This window comes from Nicotiana tabacum, chromosome 17 (genome assembly GCF_000715075.1).
Source record: "Nicotiana tabacum cultivar K326 chromosome 17, ASM71507v2, whole genome shotgun sequence".
Lineage (NCBI taxonomy): Eukaryota > Viridiplantae > Streptophyta > Magnoliopsida > Solanales > Solanaceae > Nicotiana > Nicotiana tabacum.
The window spans coordinates 83623582-83649179 of record NC_134096.1 but is presented as its reverse complement, the minus strand read 5'-3'; the positions used below and the strand labels follow the sequence as shown (position 1 = coordinate 83649179).

Genomic DNA, 25598 nt, shown 5'->3' with positions numbered 1-25598 from the left:
CAAGGCACATCAACGGGACGGAAGAGCTCCACATAATTCGGTCGGCGGAGCAATAATCGGGCAAACCAGCTATTAGCTCGTCGATGTATGGCCTCCAAATGAACTATTAAGTAACAACATAAATCGTGAGTATACGCAACACATATGAAGCCAGGCCAAGTAAACTTAGGTATACATTTACCTGTGCTCCCTCCAGCAAATCCAACAAATCCCTGCACAAGGGGAGATTATGTCGAGCCTCGTACTCTCGTCCATATCCTCGCCCATCAACCCACCTCCTAGCTATAGGGAGAAACGGAGGTGGTGCACCTGGAGCTAAGGGTGGTAGAGGTGGTTACAACTGCAGGAACCGCTCCGAGGCCCCAACCTAATATACAAAGTGGACGTAAAATTTAAGGTATATTTTTACTGGGTATGTTATAATGAATAGAGTAGTCGACTATGTTTTCACTTGTAGCAGCGGCAAAAATCCAGCAATGTCATGCTGGGTGCCCATGCTCGTCCGGCACATCTGCCTGTACAAGTAACCGAGAATAGCAACACCCCAGCTGTACTGATGTAAATCATCTAGCCGCTCAAGATGATGAAGAAATCTCAAGCTGACTAGGTTCCCCGAAGTGTTCGGGAACAAAACCCCTCCAAACATAAGGAGCAGCAGCAACCTCGTGTACCGGTGAATATGAAGCTCTCGTGTATCATCTGTGATGTCAGTGTGCAATGCCTCCAAATGCTGTCGGACGGGTGTCAACTGCAGACGACTGGCCCCAACCAGTGGAGTTTCATCCGGTGGCTGGAAACCGCTGAGCCGCTGCAGCATCTCCAGGTACTGCAAACCCGTATACTCTCTGATGGAATTCGGTAAAGCAACAAGGTGTCCATCAACGGGCAGCCCATACAGGACCTCCACGTCCTGAAGCGTGACAGTGGCCTCGCCAATGGGCAAATGGAATGTGTGCGTCTCCGGTCGTCACCGCTCTATCAGAGCCGTGATCAACGACCAATCCAGCTGCAGTCGACCGATCTCCACAATCCTATAAAAGCCCGTATCCTGGAGGCGTCTGACTATACGGGGATGGAGAGGGTGGTCCCTGAGAAAGCCCCACATATCGTCTACTCTCCTGGCACGGAACGTCTGGGCCAGTAACTGTCCCTCCCATATATGCGACGACCTATGATCGCCCTGTAACAACAGTAGCTCCAGACTGGTAGGTCCGGGATGCAAAGGCGGAATCTTCATGTCGTTTACCGTAAATTAAATAATATTAATTACATTATTTTACTTTAATATGTTAGTTTTATTATTTTACATGTTAGTTTTATTATTTTATATGTTTGTTTGTAAATTAAATAATTAATTTTCATAATTATACAAGATTTAATTATTAAATATTCACATATGAGTTCCGGGCTCGATATTTGAGGCCCAGTAGCACCAAGATATCCTGAATTCTTGTGTTCATGATGAGAAAATTTTCTTTATCACTCAACATGTCTGTTATTTTAAATGTTAGTTTATTATTTATATGTTAGTTTAATATTGTATATATTAGTTTTATTAATTTATATATTAGTTTTATTATTTTACATGTTAGTTTTATTATTTTATATGTTTGTTCTAAATTAAATAATTAATTTTCATAATTATACAAGATTTGATTATTAAATATTCACATATGGGTTCCGGGCTCAATATTTGAGGCCTAGTAACACCAAGATATCCTGAATTCTTGTGTTCGTGATGAGAAAATTATCTCGATTTATCACTCAACATGTCTGTTATTTTAAATGTTAGTTTATTATTTATATGTTAGTTTAATATTGTATATGTTAATTTTATTAATTTATATGTTAGTTTTATTATTTTATATGTTAGTTTTATTATTATATATTTTTTATTTATGACTCACTTATTTTTTACTATAATAAAATTAAATAATTAATTTTCATAATTATACAAGATTTAATTATTAAATATTCACATATGGGTTCCGGGCTCGATATTTGAGGCCCAGTAGCACCAATGTATCCTGGAAATATTATTGTTTTCTCATACTTAGTCCAAAAAATATTGTTGTTTTCTCATATTATTTTATTACGATTGTTGGCTAGAATTGGACAGAGTTTGTGTTTGAACTATCAGCTTTTTTGACGTATTTTTGGGTATAATAGATACTTAAATGATTAATTTCAATAACTACAAGGATATTACACTAAAGGACACTACATTTTACTACGCTAAAAGGGCACTACATTACAAATACAAGCACTACATTAGGCCACAAGATACCACTAGAGGGAACTAAAGTAACAATTTATCTATTTTACTAGTCTTTAAGCAAATAAATAATTTAAATCGGTTAAAAATAACAAATAAATTTAATCACAAAACATTTACGAAAATACAATATACCACAGTAAAAAGTAAATAATTAGCATTTTTTTTAACAACTAATAATAATTTCTCTATTTTTACTAATTTTTTTAGCACACTAATATCATAGTCCGGATAAAAACAACAAATTAGTTAAATCGCAAAACAATCACAAAACAACATAGAACACATTAAAAACAACTAATATGCATTTTTTATACGAGTTTTAACAAAAACTAAGTCTGAATACCTCGATTTAAGGTTTTTGGAAAGTTGAAAATTTGGTGATTTGGAGCCGAAACGAGCAACTCACAACGAGATAACGCCTTAGCTGGGATGTGGGACCGAGAATCTTTACTTTTTGTGGGATGGGTTGGCTCCACTCAAGCTTTTTTGGTCATTAATGAGGGGACCGCTGGTTTTTTAAGTTTTAGGGGGGGGGGGTCTGGTTTGGAGGGGCTGGGTAGAGGACGGTTTATTACGTAGGTATAGCGCTGTTTATTAAGGCGCTATACTACAACGCTTTAATAAACGGCACTATACTTGTCCGTCTTTTCAAATTCAAGTATAACGGCCGTTAAAGTATAGCGCCCTTTAAAAGGTCGTTCTACATATTTTGGTCACTATGTTTTTTTCCCACACATTTCGATCGTTTGAGTTCAAAAGAACCACATTTTGGTCCGGACTCCGGGAAAGGGTGTTCCTAAAATAAACTATGCTTCATCGATGCTGTACTTTATGTCTTCATACTCGTATCTTGTTCTCTATTTGTGGGGCTGTCACGTTTTTGCCAATTTAATACTGTATCCTTCAGATCTGGAATCCAAAGATTACTTCCTTTCTCTGCTTCCCAAAATTTGAAACAAAGAAGGGGGAAAAAAAACAGCAACACGAAGTCGATATGGCGCAATTTAACTTAAGAAGGGGAATAGATGAGAGAGCTGTAATATTCTACCATTTAAACTTCTAATTGGTTTTTTTTTTAATGAATCAGAATAAGTTTCTTTGCATTTAGTCGCATAGGCCAGTAAATTACTCTGAGCTAATATAATGAAATCGATTGACAAAAATCTTAGTATCCTAACCTCTAAACTATAATTCTTTTAAATTTACAACTTTTGGCAATTGATCTTGCAAGTCATAAATCACCAAATAAACACCATTACTTAGACGTGTCCCAATAAAAAATTCATATGCTTGCGAGGGATATTTAGCAGTGAAAGATCATGTCTTCACTAGTGCTTGGTTATTCGTGAATCATCTCCTTGTAGAAGACACAGATAAATGGGGTTATTCGACTATTGGGTCTTACTATGCATATAACCTAGAAATAGACATAATAAAAAAGATATCCCAATTAAAACACCTCCATGAATGGTCATGTGTTCACATAGAAGTTTATTCATAAAATCATTATCTTACAATACAGTCAATTAATCGATCACTTTGTTCTATTCAACTATGTTTGCACCCATTTCATAGGCATTACTTCAAAGTCAATATCGCATTTGCTTTCCACCATGTAAACTTGCCAACAACAACAGAACTAAGTGCCGAAGCAGAGATAGAACTCATCCTCCTCCCCCCACCCACCCACACCCACACCCAAAAAGGAAGGCGCCAACAAAGGAACAGAATTCATCTCTTCTCGGATGAATATACCTAATTTCTTCCAAAAACCATTTACACCCGATGGTATATGAAGGGAGAGACTTAAAAGGCCAACATCTGATTGTACAAGCATTTCCAGTTATTTGCATGAAATGGCAAAAGAATTCCTATTTACATCAGTTTATCAGAGTACATAGAAAAGAACAGCTTTAAGCACCATTAACACTATCGTTAGAGGTACCATCAACCATGGTATGAACGAAAATGAATTGAGTTCACAGAGCATAGGGATAAAGCAGCGTAGCAAAATAATTTAGATACAAACACTGAAAACAATTCATATTAGAAGTACAATTGTCTACACTGACCGACCTCAACCTCCGTGGGGCAGTAAGGACACTTAAAAGGCCGAGTGTTGTTGTTCTTCGACAGTTTTGTAATAGATTGCTTGCATAGCACATGCCCGCAAGAAAGCAGCATAGGCGGATTCTCCTCAGTTGCCTGATCCCGACTCACTGGACAGACAAAGATGGAGTGGAACTGAAACTCTCTGTCCAAGTCTACAGGCACGGGCAACTGTTTCATGGATTGCCATTCCTGCTTTTTCCCAGTCATCACATTCATTAGTTTCAGAAGGGTTGGCAACCCCTGGACACCAGCTGCAATGGTCACACTCAATGGACTGTCATAGGATTGACCCATGAGATTGCAGAACTGCCGAGCAAGCTCTTCAGCCAATTTATCCCAGTGGAAAGGCGATAGCAAATCTGCGTAAGGTGACGAATCTAGTTTTCCAGCCCATAATAGACAGGCCATGAGCCTCTGGATCTCTGCCATATATTTGGTAGCAAAAGGTGGAAAGAAAGTTCTCGCATAAGTTAAAGCTCCATCTCTACCTCTTTTCTGCAGAATTTCGACAAACTGCTGCCTGTGTAGCTTCATTTCAATATCAGACCCACTTAGCTTAAGTTTCTCACTGTTGGTGGTGGCCCAACCCAGAGCTCGCTCCAGGTTTCTAGACCTCATGGCTTCAAGTATTTGATACATTTCCAGAAAAGGAGATTTTTGGCCTGCAGCTTCAGGTTCTCCGGCCTCAGTTATGAAACAATCACCAAGATCAAAGTGGCCTTCCCGGTAGAAATGGCTGGCAATTATCTGGTTAACGGTATGGATATCAGAACCAACATTCCTGTAGGCCTTTGATATGTCAGGGTTAAAAGACTTCTCAAGGAGCTTAGGGTACTTGCTTAGGGCAACATTTAGCTCTTTTTGTGTTCCTTCCAACTGACTGAGTGGAGCAACTTCTTTCAACTTAGCTTTTAGTTCACTAAGAATCATTTTGTGCTCACTCAAAGATGCAGCATCATTTGTTGATTGTATTCTCAACAGTGCTTGTTCTATTTCATGACCGATCTGCGCCATCACTTCTTGGGATTTTGATGATGCAACCTTCTGCTTCTTTGTAACACGATCAAAAGCATCTTTAATGGTATTCAGCTCCATTTCCTACTTTCTCAAATTCCTGCTAGAACTTTCTTGCTGTAATCTAGATGAAAAGAATGCAACGTTAGTATGCATTGCGCACATATGGGCACCAATAGTAGGAGATAATAAAAGGAAAAAAATCCATCAGTGACTAACAACCAGACATGGCAGTGTATGTTAAAAATATATTTTTACTCCTCGGAACTACCTAACTTCAACTCATAATGAAACACAAGTTCCTAATTAGCTACAGCTGAAAGAAAGTTTATGATCCTTAAAGAACCTGAAAAGAGACAGGATCATTAAAAGTTAACTAATAAGACAAGGAATATTTTGATTGCTTCATTTTATACCTTTACCTGCTGCTAGTTTGTTTCGCCAGGTAGAGCAAACATGTATTATTTCCCACATAACATCTACCTTGCATCAATGCTTCAGTACTTCATAACCAATTATATCCTTTTCTCCATCCCAATTTAAGTGACGCCAATACAAAAAATAAGTAGCTGCTTTGACTTATATATAAAATGCTTAGGAAAAAATTAAAAGAGATGCTGGAGTTCATGCTTGAAGTTGTTTTAAATAAAGCAAAATACCATATTGAAGTTGTAAAATTTGGAACCTGAGAAAAATATGTAGAATGTTAAAAAAGTGGACTTTGGGCCTAACTCAACCTTAAAAGCTAGGGCATGAGATGAGGATCTGGGACTCTTACACGCCCTGCACGCTCATGCCTAGACATCTAAAGCATGGACAACACAAGGAAACAACAGCCTGTTGTAATGTTAAAATAGCAAGCACATCAGTGTGTAGATTTATACATGTCTAGATTCATTGTAATTGAATAAGAAAAATCTTTTTTTTGTCCAAGTAAAAAATTGGACCATTTCTCAATGTGTGTCATCTTGCGCAGGGGCTATGCTAATCTTTTCTATATCGTTCCAATTTTATCGGATGTCCCCGAAGGAACTTGGATAGGAAAAATATTATAGAACATTCCTCTAAGATACCTTCGGATATTCTGTTTTTAAAGAATATATTTACCTACCATATTAATATATTTGGGTCTGTTATTCAGGGGAACGGGGAGATTGACAAGGATGTTACGCATCGGGTTGGAGCGGGATGGATGAAATGGAGGCTTGCGTCTGGTGTTTTGTGTGATAGGAATGTGCCACCAAGTCTTAAGGGCAAGTTCTACAAAGTGGTAATTAGGCCGACTATTTTATATGGAGCCGAGTGTTAACCAGTCAGGAAATCTCATGTCTGGAAGATGAAAGTAGCAGAGATGAGTATGTTGAGATGGATGTGTAGGCATACCAGGAAGGACCGCATTAGGCATGAAGTTATTCGGGACAAGGTGGGAATGGCCCATGTGGAAGACAAGTTGCGGGAATCGCGGCTGAGATGGTTCGGGCAAGTGAAGAGACATCGATGCCCCGGTGAGGAGATGCGAGAGGTTGACCATAGCGGGTCAGAGGAGAGGTAGAGGGAGACCTAGGAAGTACTGAGCAGAGGTAATTAGGCAGGACATGGCTCTACTTAAGCTTACCGAGGACAATGACCTTCGATAGGGAGGTGTGGAGGTCGAGGATTAGGGTTGTGAGTTGACAGGTAGTCGAGAGTCTCTTCTAGTCGTATTAGTAGTACTAGTACTAATCTTGTATTCTCTTATTCCGAGTTCCTTGCTGATTAGACGATGTGGCATTATTGTCGGTAGTTTTTGCACTTCTCTTATAGCTTCGTATCCCTAGGAAGTAGTGGGGAGTAGTAATTAGGCAGGACATGGCTCTACTTCAGCTTACCGAGGACAATGACCCTCAACAGGGAGGTTTGGAGGTCGAGGATTAGGGATGTGGGTTGACATGTAGTCGAGAGTCTCTTCTAGTCGTATTAGTAGTACTAGTACTAGTCTTGTATTCTCCTATTCCGAGTTCCTTGTTGATTAGACGATGTGGCATTATTGTCGGTAGTTATTACATGATGCGCTATTTGTTTCTTTTATCTTATTTCCTTGCCATTGTTAATGTTGGTTTATTGTGTCCTTGTCATTGTTCTTGAGCCGAGGGTCTATTGGAAACAGCCTCTCTTCCTTCATAAGGTAGGGGTAAGGTCTGCGGATACACTACCCTCCCCAAACCCCACATGTGGGATTGCACTGGTTTTGTTGTTGTTGTTGTTGTATTAATATATTTGGGAACCTCTTGTACATTTTTTTCAATCAAGTCAATGATAAATTTTCTCTATTCACATGGTATTAGAGCCTCTATGATCTTGGTATAAATTCAAATAGCTTCCGCTACCAATGGGCAGATGGCCAACATGTGAGGGGCGCCCTAGCGAGTGTTTATGTTTTTCTTCTTCCTTTCGACATCGATGTCGGTCCTATCTCCGAAAATCGATATTGCTACTCTGAAGATGATCATTCTGTCATTGCTCTTCTCTATAACAACCATTCATGCATTGCTTCTTTTCTACAACCGTTTCCACGCCACTACTCTCTAGGATCTTTCAAGCACCATTCATCTTTCCGGTGAAGGTTCTAGTGCCACTATCCATCTTGCTACCGGCGTGCGACTTTATACACAATCATGATCATACTCTAAACTTTGAATTTACTATCATCGTTCTACCAATTCAAGATAACCTCCTGAAGATTTGCAACTATATCTCTTTGCAGTGATTAGAATAGATACTTCTCCTTGTACGGTGTAAGAAGAATTTCTTTCGATGTGCCATTACCAACAACTTTCTGGAGAAAATAAAATAAAGCACTACTTTTCTATTTGGTGATTTTGCACTATCCAACGAGATTGCTATATCAACTCTCTATGTTCTCAAAATAAGCAAATTCAAGATGATTTTCCCACTTTTGATTTTAATGGGGCGTATTCCAATATTCATACATGTCTGGATTATTGTATCTGGATAAGAAAACTCTAATAGAATGCCATATAGGATACCTTAGGATATGTTGTATAAGAAATTATAGAAAATATACTTACCTTTTAGCATAGAGATTGATTAGCCACCATACTGGGTGCTTAATCCTGTGTAAGGGGCACCTTCTGCACATAGTTAATTAAGTCAAGAAGAAGCTTCGTTTTGACCCCACTAGTGGGATTCTACTGAGTTGTTGTTGAGAAGCTTCGTTTTACTTTCACAAAGAATTTCATTATTTGCAGAAGATCTTATTTACAAACATTTTGGGACATCCTTAAATAGAAAGGATCTGCGAAATATGAGGCGGAGTCGATTTCCCACTTCTCTAATCTAGAAGGGTCAATGGTTAATTTGATAGAGCTTTGACTTTTACTGCTTCATACCACCTGTCCTAAATCATAACAGCTAAAATGGCAACCTAGGTAACTGAAAGAAAAGTGCTTGGCGTATTACTTCTATGTGTGAATGATAAGGAACAAGAATTAAAAGGGTGCTTAGAGTGGACTGTGCATTTTGAATCATGTCCTGACATTATGCTCATTGGCAAACATAAGCCACGAACAATGCCCAATAAAAGTTAAAGAAACAATAATTTGAATTGGTCATGTGGAAAGAGGTTTAGATGGGCTTCTAGCACGAAATATTGAAAATTTTAAAAAGAAAGGTCCAACGAGATGGCCCAAACCTAAAGGATGATTGAAATTGGTGCTCATGTTCTTTTAGTTAGGAGCTCGTCCTCATTCAAATTCTAATTAATCTATTTTTCCTGCGGACTTACAACCAGTGTTATAAATGGCGCTCGCCTCAGCGCTAATAGCGTGAAACGAGGTGATGCGAGCAGCCTGCGCTATTTGGCTCTGTTGCGTTGCGATTTGTAAAAGGCGAACGCCTCTGCCTGTGTAGTGAGAGGTGTTGTGTAGCGAGAGGCGAGCTGTGGCATTGCTTTTTGAAAAAAAAGAAAGAAAAAGGCGCAGACATTAAAAGAAAAGACCAACGACTTAAAACATTAGGGCTTGCAGCGATTTCACGTTTCTTTCTTCTTCAACCTTCAAACAACAGAGCAGCCAAGTCCGCCCAAGATGATTTCGACCTGAAAGCTTCAAGTTTCTGCCATCCTCTTCTTCATCCAAGTCTCGACCCAGCCCAGGTATGTTTCTCTTCTTCTTCGATTTCTTCTTCTTTTTTCTTCTTTCTTCTTTCTTCTTTCTCTCTATTTTTTTTTGCTCTGTGTAGAACAGAGAGTCTGTTGCTCTGTTTTTTTTCGTTTTTCTTCTTCTTCTGATCTTCTCTTCTTCTTTCTATTTTTTTTGCTCTGTTTTTTGTCGAGCAACAGTGCAGCAAAAAACAAAACAGAGAGTCTGTTTATGCTCTGGGTTTTTTTCATTTTTCTTCTTCTTCTAATCTTCTTTTTTTGTTGCTCTGTTTTTGATTGAGCAGCAATATTGCACCCTGTTTTTGCTATGTTTTTTCAATTTTTAATTCTTTCACTGTTGGGCAGAGGCAGAGAACTACTTCAAAACTTCAAACCTGAAATTTCCTCCTTTTTCAGTTATAGAGTAGAATTAATTGCATATTGTGATATAGACTTGATAATTGTTTTTCTATAAAACAGCATTGAAATGGCATCATCCGATAGTAATAAAAGAAATGATATAGCTTGGAATTTTGCTATACAAGGCTCATTAAGATCCGCAATTAAATGAGTGTTTTGTGAAAAAACATATCATGGTGGAATAACTCGTCACAAGCAACATTTGATAGGTGGATTTAAAATGTAGTACAATGTCCTCTTTGTCCGCCCGAGGTTAGGGAGGAAGTAAAAGCATTTGTTGAGAAGAAAAATCTGACAAAAACTCAAATGAATTATGAAGCGTTGAGAAGAAAAATGTGACAAGAACACAAATGAATTATGAAACATCGGTGCCCCAAAACTCAAAAGATATCTTCAAATAGTTCTAGTGGGTCATCCACGGCGCGTACGGTGACAAACGGTCCTCTCAATCTTTATTTCTCGGCAAAACAACAAGAAAAGGGAAAAGGTGATTCTGGTTCAGGTTTAGAAGCCAAGAAAATTAGGGGATCGCGTCGTAAGTGCCTTCGCAACATGAATGTACAATGCAGAGCTTCCTTTTAATTGTATTAACTACAAAACTTTTGATAAATTCATTGAGGTCGTAGGACAATATGGCCCAGGAATAAAGCCTCCTATCTATCATGAAGTTAGAGTAACTCATCTTAAAAAAGAGGTGAAGAAGATAGACAAAATTATTGAGGAGCATAGAGTGGAATGGAACAAGTTTGAATGTTCCATTATGATGGATAAATGGACAACACGGAATGAAAAAATGATCAAAAATGTGTTAGTGAACTCTCCAAGAGGGAGTGTTTTTCTTGAATCTTACGATGCTAGCAACTCTTCTACGGATGGAAGCAAAATGTACAGCTTGTTTAGAAAGACTATTGATAAAATTGGAAAGGAAAATGGTGTACAAGTTGTTACCGATAATGCTAGTGAGAATGTTAGTGCGGGTAAGATGATGGAAGCTATGTATCCACACATTTATTGGACTCCATATGCTGCCCATTGTATCAATTTGATGTTTGGTAACATATTCAAGGAAAACTCATATGTATCAAGGAACTTTAATATAGTTACCTTTAAAGCTTTAACTTTATTTATACTTATGTCCTATTAAATATTAACTATAAAATTGTTATTGTTACTTTTACATTTTTCACTAAGACCGTCAAGATATATTCTTACATCAGTCAGAGACCATTGTTGTTGAATTTGATGAGGAAATTCACAAATGAAAGAAATTTGGTGAGACCGGCCAAGACTAGATTTGCAACGGCTTTCTTTACTTTGCATAGTTTTTACTTGCAAAAGAAAAACTTGAGAAAGCTAGTTCTTTCAAATGAATGGAAAGATAATAGATATGCAAAGGAAGCTACGGGAAAAGAAACTGCCAAAATTCTTATTTCTCTATCATTTTGGAATGAAGTCGTTCGGGCTCTTAAAGTTGGTGGTCCTTTGATTAGGGTGCTTCGTTTGGTGGTGGGGAGAGAAAACCACCAATGGGCTATCTTTATGAAGTTATGGAAAGAGCCAAATAAACTATTGAAGTGTCATTTGAGGGAGATGTTAGGAAATATGAGAAAGTTTTTGAGATTATTGATAGCAGGTGGTCGAATCAACTCCATCGACCTTTGCATGCAGCAGGCCATATGCTGAACCTGGATTATTTTACAAGAATAGTAGAGATGACACTTTATATTCAGAGGTGTGGGTTGGATACAATAAATGTCTTGAGAAGTTGGTCCCTGATGCAGCGATGGTAGATCAAATAGGGGAGGAGTTTGGTAGGTACTCACAAGCAGATGGCCTATTTGGTTTACAGGCGGTCATCAGAGCCAGAGACATAAGGTCGCCGGGTAACTAACTTTAATATAGATATCCTTATAGCTTTAATTTAATTTATTTGATTTATTTATACTTATTAACTTTTAAAATATTTTTCTATAGTTGGATGGTGGATGAACTTTGGACATCAAACTCCAAACTTGCAAAAGTTTGTCGTCAAACGACTATTCCTAACTTGTAGTTCACCTGGATGCGAGAGAAATTGGAGCGTATTTGAGCATATAAGAAGTAAATTTATTATATTAATATATTCTACATTGTATTATTATTAGTATCTATTAATTAATCTCTACAACTTATGAGCAGATTCACTCTAAGAAAAGGAATAGGCTTGAGCTATCGCGTCTCAATGATCTAGTGTATATTAAATACAATAGAACATTGAGGCGTCGTTATGAAGCTCGCGATACCATTGATCCAATTTTGTTGAATAACATTGACGAGGCAAATGAATGGTTAACTGGAGCCCCCCAAAATCACGAAGATGAACAAGTGTATGTAGGAGATGATCTCGATTGGGGTATTGTTTCTATGGCGGCTGGAGTTGAGGAGAATATCTATGGTCTTAGAGGGAGTTCTTCAAGTTCAAATAACAAGGGAAAGGGAGTAGCAAGTTCGAGCCGGTCCCTAATTGATGAAGAATCCGAGGACGAAGAAGATGATAGCCAATATAATGCTGACATTCTTGAAATTCAAGAATTTGAAAATCTTGAAGAAGAATAGATGTTGCTTGTTTTAGACTTTTAGTTTATGAATCTACTATGACTATCTATTGAGTTTTTTATTTTTGAATTGATATATTTATAATATATTATTGCTATTGAGTTTTTAGTTATATTATAATATTTTATTTTTTTTGTATAAATTGTTGCTTCACATCATCAAAAAGGCGAGTGCTTCGCTGCTCGCCTCTCGCCTCAGTGAAGCGGGCCCTCGTCGCTATTTGTCGCCGCACGCTATCCAAAACGCGGCTTTCACAACTATCATAAGCAAAGCCCTTTGAAATTATTGCCCATAACAGATATCGCATTTTGATGTCAGTGTCTGAGCAATTTCATCTACCACCACAAAGGACTAGTCCAGATTATACCGTTGCATCTCCACATCCGACCTGCCATTATAAGCTACACTCGAGTCTCCACCAATATAGTAATATATACTACTTTCACTAACCTATGTCCTCTGAAACCCTTCCCCACAACCAAGTAACTTATACTCGATCAAGTAAACAATATCCTTATTGCTTGTAAAACAGAACCTTAAGAATAAGAAAGTTGCCCTCCAAGTGGGTGCACAACATCACGCAAAGTTCTCTTATAATAAGGCTGCCCTAAACAGCAAATGCTTGGAATTGACTTTACCTTAAAATGTTTTTACCAAATCAGCCTACTGTACATTTGCATCAATTAAAAATAGGCAATGTCAGAAATAGTGAAGTATGTAATGCATAGTTGAGTATTCAGGAGAGAAGAAGACGATGTAGCGCTGCAATGTAGCCCCCAGGCACTTATGTGGTACTTTTGAGAGAAAGAAATATGTACACATACAGTTCATCCATGGCTGTTTAGAGGTTAAATGGAATTAATATCCCTAGCTCAAGCATAATTTAACATTTTTCATTTATCAGGTAATAAAACAAAAGAAACACGAACTAAGGTAATAAAACAAAAATTATAAATTTGCATTATAATTTTGAGTAGAAGAAAGCAAAAAAGAAACACGAACTTATTTTTATAACCGAAACAGATCATACATCTACTTTTACTAATTGTTCAAAGAATTCAGCAATCATTATTAAAAATACAAGATGAGTAACAATTCAGACTGGTCAACTAACTTGCAAGTGCATAAAATGGAAAAAGAGATGAAAGTTACATTGCAAGACTGGCCCAAATGCTGTATTTAGACCAGATTCATCTAAAATCTAAATGCAGCAATCTCAAGATTGAGAGATTATCCTTCTAAGTAAATATTTTTTTCTTAATGACTCGCGCATAAGCCATTCATGGGAGGAAAATTAAAGATCCTGATTTCAATGAGATTGGAAAATCTACGCTTATTGCTTCGGTACCTAACCATTTCTAACTTGAAATACATAAAAAAATTCTTTAATGTTTTGAAGGAGGAATTCAAGAAAAGTATGCCCACAAGTAGATCAAGTAAAAACTTTCGTGGACAAAGTTACCTGATATTTAGGAGGGAGGTATATGCACCCACTGGCCACTGGATTAGTCGTGGCCAGCGGTTACCATTATTAAAAAAAAAAGGTATATGACTCCTTTGTTATCCCACCACTCTATTTAGGCCCATATCATCCCAATACAAAATAGTTTATCTTTTAAGTCAAGTTAGATGTTCTCTAAAACTAGATGAACTCTAGATCACACATTTAGTTCTACACGAATATACAAATCTCTTCTCTCTTCTTATTTCTGTTGCTAATAAGCAAAATAAAACATACAAGTCTCTAACTACAATTAAGAAAACTTCTAATTGAACTGTTATATATATATATATATATATATATATATATATATATATATATGCTTTGTCATACTCCGAAAAGTGGGTGCAATTGTGCACCCACTGACCTAAAATCAAACCACTGGTCCAACAGTTTAGCTCAGACGGTCCTACTTCACAACAAATACTCTCACAATCCAATCTAATATACACAGTTAAGACCCGCAGAATTTTTCCAATTAACTGAGCTCCAACTAATTACTAACTAAAGAGAACCTGAAATTTCAGTCATTACAATTTGCTTCCAACGGAAATGAATTCATCTATACACGCCTCATCCTCAAGTTCTCGACAAATAAGCGCAGAGCTAACAACAACAACATACCTAGTGCGATCTCACAAGTGGGGTAAGGGAAGGGTGGGGTGTAGGCAAACCGATATATCCGCACATCACTAGTTAAAAATTTACAGGTTTTCAGCTTAGGGAAACAGCCGTGGATCCGAAAAATAACTGTTATAGCTCCAGAATATAAAACCAAATTATTGCTATAATAGCCATCAATCAACCAACAATTATTGCATAAACACACCTGATAGCCGGATCTTCAAATTCGAAGACAATCCAAACGGTCAACGTCTAGAAAGTTGCAACAAATCTCACAAAGCTGATATTTGATCTCCAGTCAAACACTAAAACGAGATAGAAACAAACAACATGAAGAATTCGGAGAGAAAGTCGGGCCGGTGAAGGAGTAAGGAAGGGGGGGGGGGGAGTGGATGAGGAGAGGGTTATTGCGGGTGACGATTGTGGTAGAAACGAGAAGATGGGTAGGGTTTCCTCTTGGCTGCTATATGTTTTATTTGGTTAAAAATGAAATATATGATTACTGGGTGCAAAAAGAAAACGCTGCTGAAGATATTGTGGATGCTAAAGATCGAACCCACGACTTGCTTTAAAAGTAGGTTAAATGCATTATTAGTAGCATATTTGCTAAAGAATTTTTCTCAAGATAGTTTATGTTTGGTAATCAATTAAAAGAATATTTTTGTGCTCTATAATATTTAATTAAACTATTAAAAAGTATTTCTAAGTATATTTTTCTAAAAACTTTTTGGAAAAGTACTTTTGGATAGAAATTACTTTTTTTAGCTTCTCAAAAATAACTTCTGTTTCAACTCAAAAATATTTATTTTATTTTTTTTCCTTCTAAAAACTTTGCCAAATATCTAAACTTTGGGGAAAAGGTACTTTTGGCAACAAAAAAAAAAACTTGATCAAACAGATTATTATACTCTACCAAGGTACCAAATTATGATTTTCTTTCCTATTTAGTCATCCAAATATGAATTATTTCACTAGATACCCACAACATTTCACCAACATAAATATTGGATAAATTTGTCTAATAAAAACTTAATAGGTGGAATAAATCATTTAATCTTTTGTCTTTCTATGATTCGAAGTTAATATATTATATTCATTCCAATTTCATTGACCATATCGTGGCAATTTAGTGCACTAAAGTTTTTTTTTTCTTGTGAGAGTGACCAGATAGCATATAACTGTAACCGTTGGCATATAATGTGCCTCGACCAAATAACACTTCATTACATATGGATTAGGTGATTTTAGCTAAATTCCTTGCTTGTACATTGGGTCTGCCCCTTAGTTTTAGAAATAGAAAAAAATGTGATTTGTAATTTACGATACGCACAATATAGAGTTGAGAAGTGTTACATTATTACCCAAACAATAACAAGAATGGGTTACACCTTACAAATGCATATTAGATCGCAACTTGTGTATTATTGGATGCTATATATGATGATATCTTTTACATAATCGATATGTATTATTTTATTTGATAAATTTATTTTTCATGGTAAAAATTCTTATATTTATTTAAAGATGGTTTATCTAAACCTTCTTGAAATAATTGCCAAAAAAATTGTTGTTAGGATCATATTTTGATGTTTTTCAACTATGAGTAATAAGCCTTTAAGAAGATTGACAAATATTTCATTGCATCAATTAATATGTATTTAATCTTTAAAGGTGCGAAGAGATTTTAATAGCATAGTAGTTAAGATAGTCATAGAAAAATATTTTTTTATACATATACATAAAAAAAACTTTTATATGACAATCAACATAAGTTATCCACTAAACTTTTATCTTCATGTACATAACATTTTCAAGCATGATGTACTTGTCATTTTCAAATTTTGTTGGTGTATAAAATCATTATGTATCTCTCGTAAAATTAATTGGAATAACATGATTGTAAAAACTTTTCTTTGTTGTCCTGAAACTTTCAATAACAACAAATTGTCATACAACATGCTAAGTATCTCTATTCTTGTCAAATGTTAAGAGTTTACCCTTAGAATCATATTTTAGATAATTTCATACAACATGGTAAGTTCTACTCTTGTCAAATGTAAAGAGACTAAGGGTGTGTTTGGTATGAAGGAACCGAAAAATATTTTTAAATTTTTTTATGTTTGGTTGGCTTAAATATTTTGGAAAATATTTTTCTCATAAACTCATTTTTTTTCCAATTGGAGGAAAATATTTTCCCTATCAAAAGAAGGGAAAATATTTTCCAAAACTCTTTTGCAACATTCCCCACCCTATTTCCCATCCCCACCCCCACGCTACCCCAACCCTACCCCCCCCCCCCCCACTATACTCCACCCATCCCAACCCCCTCCCCCAACCTATCCCAACCTCACCCACCACCTACCCTAAATAAAAATATTATTAAGAGTACTTTTGTAGATAGAGTGCTTTTTTTATTTCAACAAAATGAGTATATTATTTTCATGACGTCGAAAAAGTATTTTCTTTCGTTTCAACAAAACGATTACTTTTTTTCATGATGTCGAAAAATTATTTTCTTTCATTTCAACAAAACGAGTATTTTTTTTTTAAAAATGAAGAAAAAATATTGTCTTTCATTTCAAAAACTAAGTATTTTCTTTTTCTGAAACTAGTCTATCGGCACGTGCGTTGCACGTGTACGCCGAGTCATGTAAATATGATATATTTAAGACTAATCAAGTCAAAATGTTCTTTCATAATACAAAGGAATAATTGAAGAATTGCGCGTACCTTGCAAAAGATTTTGATGCATAATCAAAGTTTAATCTTGAACAAGCACATGCTTTCAAGACCATGTATCATCCAGATTTAGGAAAATAAAATAGCAAAATAATATTGACATGCATATGAATACCATTTTACAATTAGAAAATATTTACCCTCAAAATTGGATAATAATTAAACTTATAATGTGGATTTAAGGACACGTGATTTCACTTAATACCGATTGATAAATATGAAGATTAAAGATATAATTATATAATAAAGTAAATCAAACCAGTATTTGAGTAGCACTCAACCCTTGAGTTAAAGTATCCTCGAACTGATTGATGCAAGGACAATAAAAACATAATAAGCTGAAGAACAAGAGTGTGAGCGAGAAAAAAAATTATATTGCTTTGTTATCAGTCGTTGCTACAAATGGTTAGAACTTCCTTTTATATAATAGAAGAATTCTATATATGGTACAATTCTAATTGCAGAAAGAAATCTCATGATTAACTAAACAATCGTTCTTGATTCAATTCGTTCCAGGATTTCTGCCATGATCTTCGACCGGTCGCGGATATCTCGCTTTTCCGTTATTACGCAATCTTTGGTATTGTTCGATACCTGTCTCGTTGGGTCTCGATTGTTGTCGGCCTCGATCTTGGAAGGTGCCTCGAATCCCGATCTCGGTACCTTATCTTCATGCCTCGATCTGATCTACTTCGGAGTCGTCCTTCGATGCAAACTCCCGGTCTCGGTCAAATAGTAAAATCGGACGGGCCCGATTTTAACAGTATACAGATAGTTCCCTCATTTTTTTGGAGTGTAATGACAAGAAATGAATTGAGCCTTCGATTTTCTACCTCAACCTGTCATGAAGTAATCCTTGTGGCGTAAGCGACGGAAGTGACTGAAACATCTCGTTTGTACAGTTTCCTAGGCATTAAATGCGTATCAGTCGATGGTCGGCCACCGCCAATATTGAACCGTCGTTGTGAAATTTATAAATAGTCCCTCTCTCAACTATTTCAAACTTTTACTTTCAAATTCTTAATCTTCAAAACTTTTTATATCTTTTAACCTTTTCATCTGCACATCTACGATTTTCAATGCTACCATCCTTTCAAAACACCAAATTATCATATGCATCTATTTTTAACTTCAAATCCATATAAAAATGGCAAAAACATCAAAGATTGTTCCTCAAAAGGAAAATACTTCTTCATCGTGGCCGGCCGGCGACAAAACGCCAGTGGAACTCGACCTGAAGAGTGTGTTCCCGGGGGGGGTGTTTTTACTTCTGACTTCAAAATCGATAAAGCCTCGTCGATTCCTGGTCGATGCGAGCCAGTGTCGAGATACATATGCTCGATAACTGAAGGGTACCTTAAGCAGGTAAGGAAAGACTGCAACTGGGAAGGCAAAGAAGTGGTGATACCGACCCCGGAAGAAGACATTACCACTCATGTGGAAGGGTTTTTAAGTGTTTACACCTACCCTTTCACGCTAGGTCCCCTCGACCCCGTCGTCATCGATTTTTGTCGTCAGTACCAGATAACCCTAGACCAAATCCACCCTTATTTTTGGCGAATTATTATTCTACTCCGATTCTTCGTGAGCAAAGTCGAGGGGATGTCTTTCACCCTCGACCACTTCATCAGGTTATACAGCCCCCGCCTCTATCAAGGCGGATTGATAAAACTCCAACGCCGGGCCACCAAAGTGTTATTCTCGAGCATAGACGAGGACAAGGACCGAGGCTGGATGGGCTGTTTCGTTTGAGTGAGGACTTCAGACCTAATCCCGGCCGAGTAGATGTCATTTCCTGAGAAGTGGAATATGAAGCGTAAGTATAGTTCCACTGTTAATTCTTATTTATTGTTTTGGCCATTTGCTTCTTCTCATCGATATCTTTTTTCATGATGTAGCGGTTGCTTGGATGCTCGGTGCAATTTCTAACCTCAAGAGCTGGGTTCGGGACCTGGCCTCGACCTCTTCGTACGCTGAGCGCTCATAGCATGATTTATCAAAAGGCCAATGGGAGGCCAAAACTCACGGTAAGCCCCTTTCCTATATCCTTGATGATTTGATTAAAATGTCTTTCTTATACTTAACCAATTTTCCTGCGTATAGGCCTGGGAAAAGATGCGGTCCTGAGGCCCACGTCTGGCGAGGAAGAGACCTCGGCCCCGATTCTGAAACCGGCGAAAGACAACAAGAGAAAAATGGCCTCGGCTTCCGAGGATCCAGAACTTAAGACAAGGACGGCTCGTAAGACGAAGAACAACAACATCCCTCTGACCGAAGAATCTGTTCGGCGTCTGAGGGATGAAGACGAAGAAAAATAAACGACGACGGCTCCATACTGGTGGCCCGAGTAAATAAAACCATCAATGCCCCAAAGACAATTGGATCTAAGCCGATGTGAAGTTGACTTCCGAGGGCTTTCGGATGAGAGAAATGCCCTCAAACTTCTTAATGGGCAAAAAGAGGAAGAGATCAGAGATCTTCGAGTCGAGTTGGCCAAGGCTCACCAAGATCAGATAGATCTGATCGAGCAGGTAATAAAAATCTTAAAAGCTCATAGGCTCGATTCGGGAACGGTGACTAATATTTCAATCTCACAGCTGCAGCAGAAAATTGAGAGGATCGAGCAGTTCCGTGAGGAGGATGACACAATAAAGGTGGAGTCCTTGGGGTGGAAGGAAGGTATGGACCACTTTGCAGCAAAAAAAGAGACTGCTCGAGCCCAATTATCATCGGTCGAAAGTCAACTTCAAGGCATGAAAGAGTGGAGCTCGACTCAAGCAAGGAAAATAGAGGAGCTTAAGGCTCGGTTGGCTTCTGAACTTGCCAAGGCCAAATTTGAAGCTGGAAAAGCAAATGCTGAGGCGGATGCAATCGTGGCCATCTATCGGGCTGATGCTGAAGTCGCTCAAGTCCAGGCGAGAGAGGCATCCGAGTCCGCTCAAACTTGAGCATATTGGATTGTTGAACTCGCCAAATGCCAATCTCGGAGGGAAACCCTCGAGGAAATTCACACTCGGGGTTTTGATCTTACCAAAGAGATAGCAAAGGCTAGAGAGCATGGAGCCGGAGCTAGAGCGCTGGCCACTTCCGATGATGATGATGGCAGCAAGAGCGGGTCTGAGAATGGGGAGGACCTGGATGTAGAAGAAGCTGCCCCCGAGGAGATCAGGAACCTTAGGATTTTTTATTTTTGATCTTTTTGTATAGGATCCCGATCGGACCTTGTAAATATTTATATATATAATGATCTCTTTCCTTTCCGACTTGTCTTTCTTTCTTTTATGCCTCTTGAAAGTTTTGTTCATAAGTTCGAGGCTTAGGCATTTTGATCGAAACCAAACTAGTGTAGTTTTTATAATCGAGTGAGTACTTGCTCGAACTCGGATTAGGGTGACCCTTAGGTTTTAATTGAGTGAGGATAATTTCTTCGAACTCAAAAATAAAATGCCTTTTAGGCTCTTAAATTAGGCCAATACGGCCATAGCAAAAAGAATGGCTTTCTCCCCCTTCTCGGCTTGATAAATTTATCGTTTAATCATATAAATTTTGTTGTGCCTTAACACAAAATAAAGGATTTGCTCGAGAGTTCGAACGGTTCCGTACCCATTAGGATTTTCAAGGGTCGATATTATTGAGACCATTTGTTTTGCAGTGCCTTAGCATAAAATAAAGAATTTGTTCGAGAGCTTGAATGCCTTTGTATCCATTAGGGTTTTTGAGGGTCGATATTATCGAGACCCTTAGAAATTTAGCCTGGGGTAGCCTTTTTAACCGGTTTATGAAAATATTCGAAAGCCTATTTAATAACGAAAATCGAACGTCTCCGAACTGTGTTGATTTGGCTGTAGCCTTTAACTTGGGATTCGCCTTTTGGGCTTGTTCCCATGTTATACTTTGAACTTGTTCGAAGTATCAGTCCCCGAGTGGGGTGGTTGTGGCCTATAAAATCGAGGATTGCCTTTTTAAGGTCTTACGATCTCGAGGTTTAGTAATTCGATAGTGTCGGTATTTTGGACGGCAGTCCCCGAGTATCGGATAAATTGTTTGAACTTCAGTTGTTATCGGCCCTTAAGCTAGTTTCCACCATAGATCATAAGTATGAGATTGCAAAGTATAAATTTTAAAACATGGGGTATCTGGTAAGGAAAAATACTTCTTCCAATAAATTATACACGAGTACATGTTTTGCCATTAGGGCTCGAGTAATCTACACGGACAAGGTTCATTTGGCTGTTTGGTCCTCTATAAAATTTACCTATCGAGACCCTATCGACACGAAGTATTTTTCTTGTAACTATCCGAGGGTGATGCCCCCCAATATTCGAGGTTGATTGTGAATGAGCCTCGGATACTGTTGAATTGCTCTAAGTTAGCATGAACAATGGTTGCCTCGTTAAAACCTCGCCGGAAAAACCCATTTGGGATAAAAACCGGTCTAAGGGAAAAAGAGTGCAACGCGTGCTTTCAGACCTAAGGATTGTGTTTGAAGGATCCTTTGATGTCTTAGATTAAACACCTACAAACTGTTAGTATAAAATATAAATGAAAATGGAGAAGGTTGTACCTTAGCAGTAATATCATTTGAGGAGTGACACGTTCCAATTATTTGACAACTTTTCATCGTTCATCGTGTTGAGTTTGTAAGATCCTTTTCCAACGATTCGAGGATCTGATACGGTCCCTCCCAATTTGGGCCGAGTTTTCTTTCATTTGGATCTCGAGTATTGAGGGTGACTTTTCTCAATACTAAGTCCCATGTTCTAAAATATCGAAAATTGGCTCTTCGGTTGTAGTACCTTTCAATCCGTTGCTTCTGTGCGGCCATTCGAACGAGGGCGCTTTCCCGTTTTTCATCTAGCAAATCAAGACTTGTATTCATAGCCTCGTGATTTGACTCTTCCGTTGCATATCAAAAACTGACGCTAGGTTCCCCGACTTCGACCGGGATTAGAACTTCGGCGCCATATACTAAAGAGAATGGTGTTGACCCCGTACTGGATTTGATGTTGTTCAATACGCCCAAAGGACCTCGGGCAACATTTCTCTCCATTTTTCCTTTGCGTCGTTCAACCTTTTCTTTAGATTTTGAATGATGGTTTTGTTCGTTGACTCTGCCTATCCATTCCCCTTGGGGTGATATGGTGCTTACAAGATCCTTTTGATTTTGTGGTCTTCAAGAAACTTTTGTTACTTTGCTGCCAATGAATTGATTTCCATTGTCGCATACGATCTCGGCATGCATTCCGAATCGACATATAATGTGGTCCCTAATGAAGTCGATAACTTCTTTTTTCCTGACTTTTTCGAAGGCCGGTGCTTCAACCCATTTAGAGAAATAGTCAGTCATAAATAAAATAAATTTAGCTTTACTTGGGGCTGATGTCAGAGGGCCGACGATATCCATTCCCCATTTCATGAACGGCCACAGGGATAGGACCGAATAGAGTTGCTCCTCGGGTTGGTGGATCATCGGCACATATCTTTGACAGATATCGCACTTTCGAACTAATTCCTTCGTATCTTTTTCCATATTGGCCCAGTTGTATCCTGCTCTGATGACTTTGTGAACCAATGATTCGACACTGGAATGATTTCCGCAAGTTCCCTCGTGAATTTCCCGTAAGATGTAGTCGGTGTCTCCGGGACCCAAACATATCGCCAATGGTCCATCGAACATCCTTCTATATAGTGTTCCATCTTCGGTCAATGTGAATCGTGCGACTTTCGTACGTAGAGTCCTTGATTCCTTAGGATCCGACGGAAGCTTTCCGTTCTTTAGGTACTCGATATATTTATTCCTTCAGTCCCAGGTCAGACTTTTGGAGTTTATTTCGGCGTGGCCTTCTTCGATCATTGACCTCGAAAGTTGCACGTTAGTCCCCGCGCTAATTTCGTTATCTTCAACCGATGAGCCCAAATTTGCGAGGGCATCTACTTCGCTGTTTTGCTCTCGAGGTACATGCCGTAGGGTCCATTCTTGAAACCGGTGTAATATCACCTATAATTTATCCAGGTATCTCTGCATCCGATCATCCCGAACCTCTAAGGTTCTGTTGACTTGGTTTACCACAAGTAAGGAGTCATATTTGGCGTCAATGACCCCTGCTCCCAAACTCTTAGCTAGCTCGAGACTTGCAATCATGGCCTCATACTCGGCCTCATTATTAGTTAACTTGGAAGTTTTGATAGACTGTCTAATTGTATTACCCGTGGACGGCTTCAAAACTATACTTAGCCCAGGACCCTTCACGTTCGAAGCGTCGTCTGTGAATAGGGTCCACACCCCCAATGTTGTACCTGCTTTTAATAATAGTTCTTTTACGACCTCATGTACGAGGGCTGGCGTAAAGTCGGCCACGAAGTCTGCTAAGATTTGAGATGATGGCCGTTCGGGGTTGATACTCGATATCGTACCCGCTGATTTCGACGGCCCATTTGGCCAATCGGCCCGAGAGTTCGGGCTTATGCAGAATATTGCGAAGAGGATAAGTGGTCACTACACAAATTGGGTGACATTGAAAATATAGTTTTAATTTCCTAGAAGTGTTTATTAAGGCAAGCGCCAACTTTTCTAAGTGTGGGTACTGGGTCTCGGCCTTGCCTAGAGTTCGACTAACATAGTAAACAGGAAATTGCGTACCTTGCTCTTCTCGAACTAGGACTCCACTTACCGCGATTTTTGAGACTGCTAAGTACAAGTAGAGTTGCTCGTCTGCTTTTGGAGTCTGAAGCATCGGCGGGCTCGAGAGGTACCGCTTTAATTCTTCCAGTGCTTGTTGGCATTCCGGGGTCCATGCAAAATTATTCTTCTTTTTGAGCAGCGAGAAGAACTTGTGACTTCTATCTGAAGACTTTGAGATGAATCGGCCTAGGGCGGCTATGCGCCCTGTTAATTTTTGTATTGCCTTAACATTATCCACGACTGTGATGTCTTCGATCGCCTTGATCTTATCGGGGTTGATTTCGATACTCCGATTAGATACCACAAAGCCGAGGAACTTGCCCGAGCCGACCCCGAATGTACACTTCTCCGAGTTGAGTTTCATGTTGTATTTCCTTAGGATATCAAAGGTCTCCTGCAAATGTGTCAAATGGTCCTCTGCTCGCAGGGACTTAACTAGCATATCGTCAATATAAACTTCCATTGACTTACCTATTTATTCTTCGAACATTCTATTTACTAGGCGTTGATAAGTGGCACCAGCATTATTTAGTCCAAACGGCATTACATTATAACAATATGTGTCGTACTTAGTGATGAACGAAGTCTTTTCCTGATCCTCCGGGTTCATTTGTATTTGATTGTACCCGGAGTAGGCATCGAGAAAACTAAGGATCTCGTGACCGGCCGTGGCATCGATCATGCGATCGATATTCGGCAAAGGAAAAGAGTCTTTAGGACATGCTTTGTTCAAATCTTTATAATCTACGCACATCCTAAGTTTATTTACCTTTTTAGGGACTACGACTACGTTTGCTAACCATTCAGGATATTTTACCTCCCGAATAGATCCTATCTTGAGAAGTTTGTCTACCTCATCCTTGATGAATGCGTGTTTTACCTTGGACTAGGGTCTTCTCTTTTGTTTTACTGGGCAGAACCTCGGGTCCAAGCTCAGTCGATGTGTAGCGATTTCCGGCGGGATCCCTGTCATATCTAAATGGGACCAAGCAAAACAATCCATATTATTGATAAGAAATTTAATGAGTTTTTCCCTAAGCTCGGGGGTTAATCTCGTTCCCAGGTATACCTTTCGATCGGGTAGATGCCCGATCAGTATGACCTGCTTTAGCTCCTCGACCGTCGATTTGGTGGCGTCGGAATCCTCGGGGATTATGAAGGATCGAGGGATCCAATAGTCATTGTCCTCATCCGTTCCCTGCTTCTCCGATTGAGTCAAGGCTGGTAGTTGTGGTTTCTATTTAGCTTCCTATTTTCCTTTGGATTCCGATCTTTTTGTTGACGAAAATGCCAATACTGGTATCACTTCGTCGACCGTGAACATCTCTTTGGCAGCGTGTTGTTCCCCGAATACTGTTTTTACTCCATCCGGTGTTGGGAACTTTAACATTTGGTGAAGTGTTGAAGGAGCTGCCCTCATATTGTGAATCCAGGGTCTTCTAAGCAGGGCGTTGTATCTCATGTCTCCTTCGATCACGTGGAACTTGCTTTCTTG

General features: G+C 38.5%; 2 protein-coding genes and 1 non-coding gene across 4 annotated transcripts; 1 reads left to right on the top strand and 2 right to left on the bottom strand.

Moving 5' to 3' along the window:
* Nucleotides 1–4124: 4124 nt before the first annotated feature.
* LOC107829980 (protein RMD5 homolog) lies at nt 4125–15224 on the bottom strand. 2 transcript variants are annotated; one of them, XM_016657450.2, is made up of 2 exons: nt 14888–15224; nt 4125–5528 (listed from the first exon to the last, which is right to left on the bottom strand). In XM_016657450.2, exon 2 carries the CDS (start codon nt 5483–5485, stop codon nt 4325–4327), a length of 1161 nt encoding a protein of 386 aa, XP_016512936.1. In that variant the 5' UTR covers nt 5486–5528; nt 14888–15224; the 3' UTR covers nt 4125–4324. The 2 variants fall into 2 exon arrangements, with proteins under 2 accessions (XP_016512936.1, XP_016512937.1); XM_016657451.2 differs by having other exon boundaries at nt 4125–5521; nt 14888–15025.
* On the bottom strand, nt 6340–6437 carry LOC142172324 (U6 spliceosomal RNA). Its single transcript, XR_012701687.1, has one exon. It is a non-coding gene; the product is annotated as a U6 spliceosomal RNA (small nuclear RNA).
* On the top strand, nt 10519–12557 carry LOC142171958 (uncharacterized). The gene is made up of 5 exons (XM_075235688.1): nt 10519–10958; nt 11180–11453; nt 11596–11845; nt 11937–12043; nt 12141–12557. The coding sequence occupies exons 1-5, from the start codon at nt 10519–10521 to the stop codon at nt 12555–12557; spliced, it is 1488 nt and encodes a 495-aa protein (XP_075091789.1).
* Nucleotides 15225–25598: the final 10374 nt, after the last annotated feature.